Source organism: Coregonus lavaretus, assembly GCF_964263955.1.
Source record: "Coregonus lavaretus genome assembly, chromosome: 37".
NCBI classification, from domain to species: domain Eukaryota; kingdom Metazoa; phylum Chordata; class Actinopteri; order Salmoniformes; family Salmonidae; genus Coregonus; species Coregonus lavaretus.
The window spans coordinates 19,725,291-19,742,214 of NC_140024.1; the positions used below are offsets into that span (position 1 = coordinate 19,725,291).

At 42.5% G+C, this 16,924-nt stretch overlaps 1 protein-coding gene across 1 annotated transcript; it reads right to left on the reverse strand.

Annotated features, from left to right (window-relative positions):
• Positions 1-792: 792 nt before the first annotated feature.
• Positions 793-16,595, reverse strand: tmem41b (transmembrane protein 41B). Its single transcript, XM_084154749.1, has 7 exons — positions 16,378-16,595; positions 13,794-13,911; positions 7,531-7,659; positions 3,501-3,594; positions 3,249-3,353; positions 2,903-3,041; positions 793-2,139 (listed from the first exon to the last, which is right to left on the reverse strand). Exons 1-7 carry the CDS (start codon positions 16,478-16,480, stop codon positions 1,970-1,972), a joined length of 858 nt encoding a protein of 285 aa, XP_084010875.1. The 5' UTR covers positions 16,481-16,595; the 3' UTR covers positions 793-1,969.
• Between the last annotated feature and the right edge of the window lie 329 nt (positions 16,596-16,924).

The window sequence follows — 16,924 nt, forward strand, 5'->3', positions numbered from 1 at the left end:
AAGACTTGAAAATGGCTGTCTAACAATGATCAACAACCAACTTGACCCCTCTTGAATAATTTAAAAAAGAGTAATGTGCAACTATTGTACAATTCAGGTGTGCAAAGTTCTTAGACTTTCCCAGAAAGACTCACAGCTGTAATCAGTGCCTAAGGTTTTTTGAACATGTATTGACTCAGGGGTTTGAATACATATCTAAACAAGATACACTATATATAAGCGTCGGCTGGAATGTTGTAAAGCTCGCCGACATTGGACTCTGGAGCAGTGGAAACGCGTTCTCTGGAGTGATCAATCACGCTTCACCATCTGACAGTCCGAAGGACGAATCTGGGTTTAGCGGATGCCAGGAGAACGCTACCTGCCCCAATGCATAGTGCCAACTGTAAAGTTTGGTGGAGGAGGAATAATGGTCTGGGGCTGTTTTTCATGGTTCGGGCTAGGCCCCTTAGTCCCAGTGATGGGAAATCAACGCTACAGCATACAATGACATTCTAGACGATTCTGTGCTTCTAACTTTATGGCAACAGTGTGGGGAAGGCCTTTCCTGTTTCAGCACGACAATGCCCCTGTGCACAAAATGAGGTCCATACAGAAATGGTTTGTCGAGATCGGTGTGGAAGAACTTTACTGGCCTGCACAGAGGCCTGACCTCAACCCCATCAAAAACGTTTGGGATGAATTGGAACGTCGACTGCAGCAAAGGGGGGACCAACTCCATTTTAATGCCCATGATTTTGGAATGAGATGTTCAACGAGCAGGTGTCCACATACCTTTGGTCATGTAGCGTATATTAGTGGGGTATTTTTTATTTTTTTTGTACAAATGTTAGAATTTTTCTTCTACTTTGACAGAGTAGTTTGTGTAGATCGTTGACACAATTATTACAATTAAATCCATTTTAATCCCACTTTGTAACACAAACATTTTAAAAAGTCAAGGGGTGTGACTACTTTCTGAAGGCACTGTACATGAAGTAGCAGTGTGAAATCACTAACACCTGGGAAAAGCATGAGCAACCAAAAATCAATTGGTAGCTTTGCAAAGGGCACTGCTGGGTCATCCATTGAATGGAGCGCACTACTGCATTTCTCAACTGGCATAGCATTTGGACTGGTGACACACAAGAGGGAGAGCACACAGGCAGAGGGGCAGTCTCAGCACCATTAGTAGAACAAGTATAAAAGTATAGTATACAAAATACTAGTTTTCAATACTTGATATGCCATTTCATACAATTAAAGGGGAAATCCAATTATTAGCGATGTAATAGTGATAGGCCCAGCACAAGCATCAAGGGTTTCATATTTATCTTACTAGGTGTTCATATGCATATTTTTCATGTCAACATCGATGGTACACATGTCATTTTAGGGTGGGTGTGTTAACAATATCTTCAAAGGATAGAAAATGCTAAATTATTTAATATGTTCACATTCTAACCAGTGTAAAACAGCCATAACAATCGTCTTCAAATTGTGAAAATCAAAAACATTGAACTGCGACTCTGATCAGTATTGCTTTGATGTCACCCATATCACACAGGTTAAGAGATCAAATACATTTAAAACATGGTTAAATAAATACAAAGAGGGAAGTGTAGCTTGAACTTGTGAGAACCATTGTGATTAAAAACAATATTAAAAGACAGATGCCTGATGTTTTCTGTATCTTTTCTTGAATCTTCAATTTACAGGCAAGCAACATTGAACAAAAATGGGAAAACAAACCCGAGGGTGAGCAGAGGCCATTTAGTCCTTTGTAGAGCACAAAGTTGAGGTGGCCACCACCACATGTTTTGGACACAGGAGTCATGGTTGTGCCAACGGGCAATGTTTCCACAGCAACCTCAGCAGGTGTGTGGGACAGCAACAGGCAGGACCATGTGAGTGATAGCGGCATGTACCATTCCTGAGCCAAGGGACGGGCAGGAGGATCAGGCAGAGGAGTTGCTATTTTGTCTACTGTCTACTCCATCTTCTGCTGCAGTTTCTTCTGGAAGCAGACAGGCAGGATAGAGAGTACGGCCAGGACACCTAGTACAATCAGAGAGTTCCAGGACACTGCCTCCCCAGCTGTCGTCAGTTTGTACAGTGTTGTGCCAGCGTTGATCGCCACAAAGGACGGTGGGGCCACTCCTGACAGTCAGAGATAAGGGAGGAAGTCAGTATTGTTTGGTTGATGAAATAGTGACAATGCCTTTCGTAACAGATTTCAGAAACATGCATTCAGTAATATATTTTTAAAATATATATTTAAAAATCAGTGGTCACCAACCGGTCGATCTTCAAAAGCCCTGCGCACCGGGTAAGCAAAGTGTTCCCATTTGTTTTTGTCTGAAGACACAAACTCCGCCTTTGAACGGTAATCCAACTCGGAATTCCAACTCGGGCATCTTTCTAGAGCTCCGACTTTCCTACCTGAAGATCACTGACGTCATGATTTGACCTCGTTCACCATCAGATGCTGGTACCATAAGTTCAGTAAAATAAAAAAGCAAATTATTTCAATTCATGCTCCACAGTGCCTCACAAGTGCTAAACCAACTGACCTATTTTGTTATCAAAGCTCGAATTTTGAAATATAATATGGTCTGAGATTAACAATATTGGCAGGCCAAGCATATAGCCAATATGCTGTGACAATGTATTAGGCCTACTGCCCAAAACTCATTCCTACAAAACTGTTTGTATTAGGTTAATGTAAAAACAAAAATCTGAGCAGTAGATCTCGGCTTCCTTTTTGACTGCGAAAGTCATCTTGACTCAGAAATGGTTGGTGACCACTGTTTTAAATGGTATGAGAAATAAAAAAATAGCTCAGCAATAAAGACAATGCAACACTATCAACAGTGTTTACACTGAGAAGGAAATACTGGAGTTTGATACATCTTAGCCTTACCAAAGAAAGTACCAAGGAAGAAGACCCCCAAAGGCACGTTGATGACGGGTGAGGTGATGTTGATGAACCAGTTGGGGAGAAAGGGAGTGATTCTCAGAAATATTATGTAATTGATGAGATGATCTCTGTGCTTGTCAACCTGCCATTGAAAACAGATACCAGAACCTGTCATTCACAGTAAGGCTTGGAGGCTACTAGCCCCCTACTAAGACTCCACTGTTCTGTGGGTGCAGATAGATATGTGGATGTTACTAAATTGTTAAAGTTGGCTTGTACTCTGATATAAACAACTTCCTACACTGTTCACGTACCAAATCAACCCGTTTTTCCTTCCAAAAGGTCTTACCTGCTGGGACCATTTCTGGGCTCTCTCTGTCAGGTATCTGTAGACCACAGGTCGCCCCACTAGATAAGACAGCATGTAGCAGAAGGAAGCCCCCAGGCCAGAGCACTGGAAAACACATCACACATTCAGAGGTACAAGTGACAGAGGCAGTACATTTTGTAAACAGAGTCTGGTTTACAGAGTCAAAGTACATTTAGTAAATGTCACCACTATTATTAGTCATCGTTCTCCTTGTGGCCATAGTATACTCACCAGGCAGACGAGGAAAAGAGCTAGGGGGAAAGGGTAGAGATAACCAGACAGGATGCTGAGGAAGATGGATCCAGGGATCGCAAATGTCTGGAGGCTGAGTCAACAGCGTCAAGGAATACAGCTCAAGGGTTGAACACACAGCAGTATGTGCACACACACTTGTGGATGCAGTCACAAATATACACTGAACAAAAATATAAAAACGCAACATGCAACAATTAAGACTTTACTGAGTTACAGTTCATATAAGGAAATCAGTCAATTTAAATAAATTCATTAGGCCCTAATCTATGGATTTCACGACTGTGAATACAGAGATGCATCTGTTGGTCACAGATACCTTTATAAAAAAAGTAGGGGCGTGGATCAGAATACCCATCAGTATCTGGTGTGACCACTATTTGCCTCATGCAGTGTGACACATCTCCTTCACATAGTTGATCAGGCTGTTGATTGTGGCCTGAGGAATGTTGTCACACTCCTCTTCAATGACTGTGTGAAGTTGCTGGATATTGGCGGAAACTGGAACACACTGTCCTACACTTAAATCCAGAGCATCCCAAATATGCTCAATGGGTGACATATCTGGTGAGTATGCAGGCCATGGAAGAACTGGGACATTTTCAGCTTCCAGGAATTGTGTACAGATCCTTGCGACACGGGGCCGTGCATTATCATGCTGAAACATGAGGTGCTGGCGGCGGATGAATGGCACGACAATGGGCCTCAGGATCTCGTCACGGTATCTCTGTGCATTCAAATTGCCATAGATAAAATGCAATCGTGTTCGTTGTCCGTAGTTTATGACTGCCCATAGCATAACCCCACCACCACCATGGGGCACTCGCTTCATTAGCAAACCGCTCGTCCACACAACGCCATACATGCCATCTGCCCGGTACAGTTGAAACCGGGCTTCATCCGTGAAGAGCACACTCCTCCAGCGTGCCAGTGGCCATCGAAGGTCAGCATTTGCCCACTGAAGTCAGTTACAACGCCGCACTGGAGGCAGTTACAACACCAAACTGCAGTCAGGTCAAGACCCTGGTGAGGATGATGAGCATGCAGATGAGCTTCCCTGAGATGGTTTCTAACAGTTTGTGCAGAAATTCTTCTGTTATGCAAACCCACAGTTTCATCAGCTGTCTGGGTGGCTGGTCTCAGACGATCCCGTAGATGAAGAAGCCGGATGTGGAGGTCCTGGGCTGGCATGGTTACATGTGGTCTGCGGTTGTGAGGCCGGTTGGACGTACTGCCAAATTCTCTAAAACAACATTGGAGGCAGCTTATGGTAGAGAAATGAACATTCAATTCACTGGGAACAGCTCTGGTGGACATTCCTGCAGTCAGCATGCAGAGTGCATGCTCCCTCAAAACTTGAGACATCTGTGGCATTGTGTTGTGTGACAAAACTGCACATTTTAGAGTGGTCTTTTATTGTCCCCAGCACAAGGTGCACCTGTGTAATGATCATGCTGTTTAATCAGCTTCTTGATATGCCACACCTGTCCAGTTGATGGATTATCTTGGCAAAGGAGACATGCTCACTAACAGGGATTTAAACAAATTTGTGCACAGAATGAGAGAAATAAGCTTTTTGTGCATATAGAACATTTCAGGGATATTTTATTTCAGCTCATGAAACATTGGACCAACACTTTAAAAATGTTGCGTTTCTATTTTTGTTCAGTATAGTTCAAGACATACTCCACTGTAGTAGTATACAGTGCCAGTTTATTATAGCTCTGGCTGCAAGTTTAATTTGTGCCAGTCATCTGCCTGCTTTCAGCAACATTACAGGCAGATAGAAGTATCAGCTATAAAAGAGGGGGGGGGGGCTGGTCCAGTGGCACCACCTCATATCTAAACATCATCCATATTCAGAGCACATTTATTTTGATGAATAAACACTACACAGTATGAGCTATGAATACAAATGCAGTATCATGCCTGATGTCTCCGCACCACGTGCTCTCACCACTGGTGTCCCCCAGGGCTCAGTTCTAGGCCCTCTCCTATTCTCGCTATACACCAAGTCACTTGGCTCTGTCATATCCTCACATGGCCTCTCCTATCATTGCTACGCAGACGACACACAACTAATCTTCTCCTTTCCCCCTTCTGATAACCAGGTGGCGAATCGCATCTCTGCATGTCTGGCAGACATATCAGTATGGATGACGGATCACCACCTCAAGCTGAACCTTGGCAAGACGGAGCTGCTCTTCCTCCCGGGGAAGGACTGCCCGTTCCATGATCTCGCCATCACGGTTGACAACTCCGTTGTGTCCTCCTCCCAGAGTGCGAAGAGCCTTGGCGTGACCCTGGACAACACCCTGTCGTTCTCCGCTAACATCAAGGCGGTGACCCGATCCTGTAGGTTCATGCTCTACAACATTCGGAGAGTACGACCCTGCCTTACACAGGAAGCAGCACAGGTCCTAATCCAGGCACTTGTCATCTCCCGTCTGGATTACTGCAACTCGCTGTGGCTGGGCTCCCTGCCTGTGCCATTAAACCCCTACAACTCATCCAGAATGCCGCAGCCCGTCTGGTGTTCAACCTTCCCAAGTTCTCTCACGTCACCCCGCTCCTCCGCACACTACACTGGCTTCCAGTTGAAGCTCGCATCTGCTACAAGACCATGGTGCTTGCCTACGGAGCTGTGAGGGGAACGGCACCTCCGTACCTTCAGGCTCTGATCAGTCCCTACACCCAAACGAGGGCATTGCGTTCATCCACCTCTGGCCTGCTGGCTCCCCTACCTCTGCTGAAGCACAGTTCCCGCTCAGCCCAGTCAAAACTGTTCGCTGCTCTGGCACCCCAATGGTGGAACAAGCTCCCTCACGACGCCAGGACAGCGGAGTCACTCACCACCTTCCGGAGACATTTGAAACCCCACCTCTTTAAGGAACACCTGGGATAGGATAAAGTAATCCTTCTACCCCCCCCCTTACCCCACCAATTTTTTTTTTAGAAAATTGTAAAGTGGTTATCCCACTGGCTATAAGGTGAATGCACCAATTTGTAAGTCGCTCTGGATAAGAGCGTCTGCTAAATGACGTAAATGTAAATGTCTTCTACAGCTAGTTTGCTCATTCTCTTTCCCCTCCACTGTCTAGGAACATGTTAATGCATAGTGTCTGTGCTCTGGTCAGTATGTGCTGACAGCACAAGGACAGGATCAGCTGACCAGGCCCCAGCCACTGTCTGGGATGTGTTGCCTTGTAGTTTTAGGTTAGAGATTAGGCAAACTAGCAGAGGAAGCAGTGTAGAAGACATAAGGCATGATACTGCATTTGTATTCATAGTTCATACTGTGCAGTGTTTATTCATATTCATCATAATAAAATGTGCTCTGAAGATGGATGATGTTTAGATATGAGGTGGTACCATAACATGCATCGGACCATGTTTTTCCCCCCTCTTTTATAGAGGATACTTCTATCTGCCCGTAATGTCTGTCTGAAGTGCAATTGACAAAGCTGGAACAGAGTTTCTACTGCAAATAGCTGTGGGTGGAAAGGAAGTTCTTAAAACCTACCGCACTGCATGTCTGCATTGATCTGTCTTCTCCTGTCATAAAACGAGGGAAAATGTACTGCACTCTGGATGTTGTGAACACACAAGAATTGCCTGAATTACTACTCAAGGATCAAAGCCCACTGTAATCCCATCCCCTACTTCTCCATTCATTATCCAGAGGCAAGCCCATGCCTTTTCTATGGCCTTGGAGATTTCATCTGCTTGGCTGGCTGCTTTGTTCACAGGAAATGAAGAATGAGAGAGGGAGACCAAGCAGGCGAAAGCGAGGCAGGGGAGATTAGGGATGCTGCAATCAACAGGCCCATCACAGAGTAACAAAAGCATGTGTTGGTCCGCTTCCCCGTCTGTCGCTCTCCTCTGCTGACCGACTTGAATACATAGGGGGCCTCAAAGACATGCTGCATGTTGAAACAGCTAATAAGTACGTATCTCACTCCTCCAAAAGTGGACAACTTTGCAATACATTTACTACCCAAAAGGATACAAGATATAGGTGGTAAAGTAGGCTACTAACACTTGGGTGTAGTAGGTGTCCTTATATTTGGAAAGTACAGTGCCCAAGGCTTTGGCATCATCCATATCTTTGGGGATTTTAATAGTAGCCATCTCATCACTGGAAAAAAATTTTTTTAAGGGAAATGAAAAAACATGGATATCAATTCACCATCATACAATGTTGTGGATAAATAAAAATCTGTATGTGAATCTGTGTGCAAGGGCTTTGACACTTACAGAAACAGAGAAATTAAAACATGACCGTCTATATTGGAGTGTCATACTTGGATGTAGACAATTTAAATCAAATGGTTCTCATCATTAGCTGTGATAATCATTGATAACAGGCTCCTATATATAGCTGTAATAGGCAGATTTCCAAACAGCCTTTACATGGTGATACTTTCTTCGTTCTCTATTCGGACGTCCCCAGTGTCTTCTAAACTCTGATGGCTAGTTGCAGAGGAATGTTTGAATTTAGAAAGCGCTCCGTTATAAAATCGAATCCTTTTTTGCTCCATTAATCATCCAACAATGTATACGCCACCATATTTATATATACAGTACCAGTCAAAAGTTAGGACAAACCTACTCATTCCGGGTTTCTTTATTTTTACTATTTTCTACATTGTAGAATAATAGTGAAGGCATCAAAACTATGAAATAACACATGGAGTCATGTAGTAGGTTAAACAAATCAAAATATATTTTATATTAGAGATTCTTCAAAGTAAGCCACCCTTTGCCTTGATGACAGCTTTGCACACTACTTTGAAGAATCTAAAATATATTTTGATTTGTTTAACACCTTTTTGGATACTACATGACTCCATGTGTTATTTCATAGTTTTGATGCCTTCACTATTATTCTACAATGTAGAAAATAGTAAAAATAGAGAAAAACCCTTGAATGAGTAGGTGTGTCCAAACTTTTGAATGGTAATGTATGTATGTATGTATGTATGTATGTATGTATGTATGTATGTATGTATGTACAGTGGGGAAAAAAAGTATTTAGTCAGCCACCAATTCTGCAAGTTCTCCCACTTAAAAAGATGAGAGAGGCCTGTAATTTATCATAGGTACACGTCAACTATGACAGACAAAATGAGGAAAAAAAATCCAGAAAATCACATTGTAGGATTTTTTATGAATTTATTTGCAAATTATGGTGGAAAATAAGTATTTGGTCAATAACGAAAGTTTCTCAATACTTTGTTATATACCCTTTGTTGGCAATGACACAGGTCAAACGTTTTCTGTAAGTCTTCACAAGGTTTTCACACACTGTTGCTGGTATTATGGCCCATTCCTCCATGCAGATCTCCTCTAGAGCAGTGATGTTTTGGGGCTGTCGCTGGGCAACACGGACTTTCAACTCCCTCCAATGATTTTCTATGGGGTTGAGATCTGGAGACTGGCTAGGCCACTCCAGGACCTTGAAATGCTTCTTACGAAGCCACTCCTTCGTTGCCCGGGCAGTGTGTTTGGGATCATTGTCATGCTGAAAGACCCAGCCACATTTCATCTTCAATGCCCTTGCTGATGGAAGGAGGTTTTCACTCAAAATCTCACGATACATGGCCCCATTCATTCTTTCCTTTACACAGATCAGTCGTCCTGGTCCCTTTGCAGAAAAACAGTCCCAAAGCATGATGTTTCCACCCCCATGCTTCACAGTAGGTATGGTGTTCTTTGGATGCAACTCAGCATTCTTTGTCCTCCAAACACGACGAGTTGAGTTTTTACCAAAAAGTTATATTTTGGTTTCATCTGACCATATGACATTCTCCCAATCCTCTTTTGGATCATCCAAATGCACTCTGGCAAACTTCAGACGGGCCTGGACATGTACTGGCTTAAGCAGGGGAACACGTCTGGCACTGCATGATTTGAGTCCCTGGCGGCGTAGTGTGTTACTGATGGTAGGCTTTGTTACTTTGGTCCCAGCTCTCTGCAGGTCATTCACTAGGTCCCCCCGTGTGGTTCTGGGATTTTTGCTCACCGTTCTTGTGATCATTTTGACCCCACGGGGTGAGATCTTGCGTGGAGCCCCAGATCGAGGGAGATTATCAGTGGTCTTGTATGTCTTCCATTTCCTAATAATTGCTCCCACAGTTGATTTCTTCAAACCAAGCTGCTTACCTATTGCAGATTCAGTCTTCCCAGCCTGGTGCAGGTCTACAATTTAGTTTCTGGTGTCCTTTGACAGCTCTTTCGTCTTGGCCATAGTGGAGTTTGGAGTGTGACTGTTTGAGGTTGTGGACAGGTGTATTTTATACTGATAACAAGTTCAAACAGGTGCCATTAATACAGGTAACGATTGGAGGACAGAGGAGCCTCTTAAAAAATAAGTTACAGGTCTGTGAGAGCCAGAAATCTTGCTTGTTTGTAGGTGACCAAATACTTATTTTCCACCATCATTTGCAAATAAATTCATTAAAAATCCTACAATGTGATTTTCTGGATTTTTTTTCCTCAATTTGTCTGTCATAGTTGACATGTACCTATGATGAAAATTACAGGCCTCTCTCATCTTTTTAAGTGGGAGAACTTGCACAATTGGTGGCTGACTAAATACTTTTTTTCCCCACTGTATGTATGTATGTATGTATGTATGTATGTATGTATGTATGTATGTATGTATGCATGCATGCATGCATGCATGTATATATACAGTTGAAGTCGGAAGTTTACATACACCTTAGCCAAATACATTTAAACTCAGTTTTTCACAATTCCTGACATTTAATCCTAGTAAAAATGCCCTGCCTTAGGTCAGTTAGGATCACCACTTTATTTTAAGAATGTGAAATGTCAGAATAATAGTAGAGAGAATTATTTATTTCAGCTTTTATTTATTTCATCACATTCCCAAGTGGGTCAGAAGTTTACATACATTCAATTAGTATTTGGTAGCATTGCCTTTAAATTGTTTAACTTGGGTCAAACGTTTCGGGTAGCCTTCCACAAGCTTCCCACAATAAGTTGGGTGAATTTTGGCACATTCCTCCTGACAGAGCTGTTGTAACTGAGTCAGGTTTGTAGGCCTTGCTCGCACACGCTTTTTCAGTTCTGCCCACACACTTTCTATAGGATTGAGGTCAGGGCTTTGTGATGGCCACTCCAATACCTTGACTTTGTTGTCCTTAAGCCATTTTGCCACAACTTTGGAAGTATGCTTGGGGTCATTGTCCATTTGGAAGACCCATTTGCAACCAAGCTTTAACTTCCTGACTGATGTCTGGAGATGTTGCTTCAATATATCCACATAATTTTCCTTCCGCATGATGCCATCTATTTTGTGAAGTGCACCAGTCCCTCCTGCAGCAAATCACCCCCACAGCATGATGCTCCCACTCCCGTTCTTCACGGTTGGGATGGTGTTCTTCGGCTTGCAAGCAACCCCCTTTTCCCTCCAAACATAACGATGGTCATTATGGCCAAACAGTTCTATTTTTGTTTCATCAGACCAGAGGACATTTCTCCAAAAAGTATGATCTTTGTCCCCATGTGCAGTTGCAAAACGGGCTTTTTTATGGCGGTTTTGGAGCAGTGGCTTCTTCCTTGCTGAGCGGCCTTTCAGGTTATGTCAATATAGGACTCGTTTTACTGTGGATATAGATACCTTTGTACCGGTTTCCTCCAGCATCTTCACAAGGTCCTTTGCTGTTGTTCTAGGATTGATTTGCACTTTTCGCACCAAAGTACGTTCATCTCTAGGAGACAGAACACGTCTCCTTCCTGAGCGGTATGAAGGCTGCGTGGTCCCATGGTGTTTATACTTGCGTACTATTGTTTGTACAGATGAACGTGGTACCTTCAGGCGTTTGGAAATTGCTCCCAATGATGAACCAGACTTGTGGAGGCCTACAATTTTTTTTCCTGAGGTCTTGGCTGATTTATTTAGATTTTCCCATGATGTCAAGCAAAGAGGCACTGAGTTTGAAGGTAGGCCTTGAAATACATCCACAGGTACACCTCCAATTGACTCAAATTGTGTCAATTAGCCTATCAGAAGCTTCTAAAGCCATGACAACATTTTCTGGAATTTCCCAAGCTGTTTAAAGGCACAGTCAACTTAGTGTATGTAAACTTCTGACCCACTGGAATTGTGATACAGTGAATTATAAGTGAAATAATCTGTCTAAACAATTGTTGGAAAAATTACTTGTGTCATGCACAAAGTAGATGTCCTAACCAACTTGCCAAAACTATAGTCTGTTGGAATGGTTGAAAAACGAGTGGTTGAAAAACGAGTTTTAATGACTCCAACCTAAGTGTATGTAAACTTCCGACTTCAACTGTGTGTGTGTGTGTATATATATATATATATATATATATATATATATATATATATATATATATATATATATACATACATACACACACACACACACAGTGGGGAGAACAAGTATTTGATACACTGACGGTTTTGCAGGTTTACCTACTTACAAAGCATGTAGAGGCCTGTACATTTTATCATAGCTACACTTCAACTGTGAGAGACGGAATCTAAAACAAAAATCCAGAAAATCACATTGTATGATTTTTAAGTAATTCATTTGCATTTTATTGCATGACATAAGTATTTGATACATCAGAAAAGCAGAACTTAATATTTGGTACAGAAACCTTCGTTTGCAATTACAGAGATCATACGTTTCCTGTAGGTCTTGACCAGGTTTGCACACACTGCAGCAGGGATTTTGGCCCACTCCTCCATACAGACCTTCTCCAGATCCTTCAGGTTTCGGGGCTGTCGCTGGGCAATACGGACTTTCAGCTCCCTCCAAAGATTTTCTATTGGGTTCAGGTCTGGAGACTGGCTAGGCCACTCCAGGACCTTGCGATGCTTCTTACGGAGCCACTCCTTAGTTGCCCTGGCTGTGTGTTTTTCGGGTCATTGTCATGCTGAAAGACCCAGCCACGACCCATCTTCAATGCTCTTACTGAGGGAAGGAGGTTGTTGGCCAAGATCTCGCGATACATGGCCCCATCCATCCTCCCCTCAATACGGTGCAGTCGTCCTGTCCCCTTTGCAGAAAAGCATCTCCAAAGAATGATGTTTCCACCTCCATGCTTCACGGTTGGGATTGTGTTCTTGGGGTTGTACTCATCCTTCTTCTTCCTCCAAACACGGCGAGTGGAGTTTAGACCAAAAAGCTCTATTTTTGTCTCATCAGACCACATGACCTTCTCCCATTCCTCCTCTGGATCATCCAGATGGTCATTGGCAAACTTCAGACGGGCCTGGACATGCGCTGGCTTGAGCAGGGGGACCTTGCGTGCGCTGCAGGATTTTAATCCATGACGGCGTAGTGTGTTACTAATGGTTTTCTTTGAGACTGTGGTCCCAGCTCTCTTCAGGTCATTGACCAGGTCCTGCCGTGTAGTTCTGGGCTGATCCCTCACCTTCCTCATGATCATTGATGCCCCACGAGGTGAGATCTTGCATGGAGCCCCAGACCGAGGGGTGATTGACCATCATCTTGAACTTCTTCCATTTTCTAATAATTGCGCCAACAGTTGTTGCCTTCTCACCAAGCTGCTTGCCTATTGTCCTGTAGCCCATCCCAGCCTTGTGCAGGTCTACAATTTTATCCCTGATGTCCTTACACAGCTCTCTGGTCTTGGCCATTGTGGAGAGGTTGGAGTCTGTTTGATTGAGTGTGTGGACAGGTGTCTTTTATACAGGTAACGAGTTCAAACAGGTGCAGTTAATACAGGTAATGAGTGGAGAACAGGAGGGCTTCTTAAAGAAAAACTAACAGGTCTGTGAGAGCCGGAATTCTTACTGGTTGGTAGGTGATCAAATACTTATGTCATGCAATAAAATGCAAATTAATTACTTAAAAATCATACAATGTGATTTTCTGGATTTTTGTTTTAGATTCCGTCTCTCACAGTTGAAGTGTACCTATGATAAATATTACAGACCTCTACATGCTTTGTAAGTAGGAAAACCTGCAAAATCGGCAGTGTATCAAATACTTGTTCTCCCCACTGTATATATAAAAACATTAAAATATATATATTATCAATCATGTAAATGTTGGTCGAAAATATGCCTTTTACGGCTATACAGGAGCCTGTTATCATAGCTAATGATGAGAACCGTTTTAATTAAATCAGCTACTTGGCTGGTGAATGCCATTTGGTAGGCTGTTTCACAAAAGTTACAAATGTTGTACAAAAGTAACACTCTACATGGGTTGGGTTACTGGAAAGATAAATGTGAAGAACAATTACTTGTTGAGCTCTGGGAAATTCCTGTACACTATGTACATGACAGAAGCCGCGCAGGTGAAGATAGACAGCAGGATGAGGAGAGACATGCGAGCTGAGCCCCCTCCAGTGTATTGTGTCTCTGTGGAGAGGGGAGTAGCTAAGTTATACAGCACACACAGTCACCAAATTAAAAACACCTTGATAAGCCTCTATTCTTCTGTTACAACAGCAGTAAGCCTCATGTAATGTCTTGCTTCACTTTGCATCACTTGTTGTTCTAGTTCCTGGTTGATTTCCCCAGAGTACATGAAGCATGCTATGTAGTCAAACCATTCAAGATATATAATCCTTGAAACTGACTACATGTATTCTAACTTTGATGAGGAACATACAGTGCCCTCCACTATTATTGGCACCCCTGTTTAAGATGTGGTCGAGGACTTCCAAAAATTCTCATTTTTTTTTTAAACAACATAGAACCCAAATGCAAAAAAAGAGAAAAATCCAACCTTTTATTTAAGTACATTACTTTGGTGGTAAAAAAAAAAATCACACATTTAGAAAAAAAATTACTTGAAATCATGTGTCCCACAATTATTGGCACCCCTAACAATTCCGCTGAAAATTTTAATTGATTTTTTTTTAAATATATTTTTCTGTAGTTGCTTAAGTTGGTCAGGGTATCTAGGAACTTTTAATTAGTAATTCATGACTTCCTGTTTCCCTGGGGTATAAATATGACGTGACACAGAGGCCTAATTCTCTTACCCATTTGTCAACATGGCAAAGACAAGAGAACACACCATTCAAGTAAGGCAGATTTGTGTCGACCTTCATAAGTCAGGCAATGGCTACAAGAAAATAGCCACTCGCCTTAACTTGCCCGTATCTACAGTCAGAGGAATCATTAAGAAGTTTAAAACAACTGGAACAGTGACAAACAAGGCTGGAAGAGGTCCCAAGTTTATCTTGCCACAACGCACAGTGAGGAGGATGGTAAGAGAAGTAAAAAAAAGTCCTAAGCTCACTGTCACAGAATTGCATCAAAGAGTGGCATCTTGGGGTCACAAAGTCTCCAAAACAACCATCAGACGCTCTCTACATGCCAACAAGCTGTTTGGGAGGCATGCAAGGAAAAAGCCTTTTCTCACTAACACTCACAAACGTAAACGTCTGGAGTTTGCTAAGCGGCACTGGGACTTCAACTGGGATCGTGTGCTTTGGTCAGATGAGACTAAGATTGAGCTTTTTGGCAACAAACACTCTAAGTGAGTCTGGCGTAAAACAAAAGATGAGTATGCCGAAAAGCACCTCATGCCCACCGTGAAGTATGGTGGAGGATCTGTGATGCTGTGGGCCTGTTTCTCTTCCAAAGGCCCTGGGAACCTTGTTAGGGTGCATGGCATTATGAACGCTTTGAACTACCAGTACATTTAAAATCAAAACCTGATGGCCTCTGCCAGAAAGCTGAAGATGGGTCGTCATTGGGTCTTTCAGCAGGATAATGATCCAAAACATGTGGCAAAATCTACACAAAAATGGTTCAGCAGTCACAAACTCAAGGTCCTCCCATGGCCATCTCAGTCCCCAGACCTCAACCCAATCGAAAACCTGTGGGGCGAGCTAAAGAGGAGAGTGCATAAGAGAGGACCCAGGACGATCTAGAAAGATTGTGCAAAGAAGAATGGTCAAAGATCCCTCTCTCTGTGTTCTCCAATCTTGTGAAATGTTATAGGAGGAGATTAAGTGCTGTCTTGTTGGCAAAAGGGGGTTGTACAAAGTATTAACATCAGGGGTGCCAATAATTGTGGGACACATGATTTCAAGTTTTTTTTTTTCTAAATGTGTGATTATTTTTTTTTTACACCAAAGTAATGTACTTAAATAAAAGGATGGATTTTTCTCTTTTTTTGCATTTGGGTTCTATGTTGTTTAAAAAAAAAAGGAGAATTTTTGGAAGTCCTCGACCACATCTTAAACAGGGGTGCCAATAATTGTGGAGGGCACTGTATCTGCCTGTTATCACAAATGACTCCAAGCTTATCTGTTTAGTGTGTATTGTGTAACATCCTGTTATGGTAATTGTGTTGCTCCATCTATATAAGAATAACATTACATGGTTAGACTACTAATATTTTCCTGGCTTCAACCCAGTGGTTCTACCATTGACATTGATTAACATTAGTAACTTAATGTCAAACTGGGTATGGCACCTGACAGTGGCTGACCGTGGCTGGATAGATAGCAAGCTACTAAGTTACTAACCTGATCATGTGAATTTCAACCAAAGATACTGGTAACTAACCCATTTTGTCTGTGCTTCAACTCCGTCATACCACCAGCCTTGAAAGCAAGCAACTTCTGAATCTTGATAATGAGCTAGCTGTTACTTAGCTAACGCTGACTGACATATCCGCATTTCGCAATCATCTGGCTGGTTATCAAGCTGGCTAGCAACATTATTTAACAAGACGTCTACCACACCATAGAAACAGTAATACATTTTAAAGTTAGCTAATCAATTAGCAGAACACACGTAAGTTTGCTAGTTAGCTAGCTATACTAGCCAGTTAGCCGGGATAGCAACGTCGTTAGCTATACCTACCGTTGAGGGTTTGTGCCTCGTTACATTTTGACTTCGGTTCTTCGTGTAACGTTACTGACGAAACACTATCGGCCTCTCGTCTTTCTCTTCGTTTCTTGGCCATGTCCGCTTATTAAATTAAGATATCGAGCTAGCTACACCGACCTCGGGTGTAACACACCGTGCTTCTGTCAAAAGTTGAAAGTAAGTGACGAGAGACCGCTTTGCCAACCGGCGACTAGGAAATTGACACATTCCCACAGCCTTTCACCTTTTCGGAGTTTGTTTATCTAGCTTTTCCCCACAGTGCCCCCATGCGGCACCCTGTATTTCCAAAACAATGTTACAGCAGCACGGAGTTTAGTGTTTATGTAGTATATTATTGTCGTTTTTACAGTAGTAGTAATATTAGTAGCTTCCATTTATGTGACTAGGTTTTCAATACAACAGCTAGATGTTGATTGTTCTCTGATGTTATGATGTCATCCACATCATCATGATAGATGGTGCTTAAAACTTCAAATCAACTTTCCAACTGCAACTGCTTATATTTTGTTCTCATTATCAG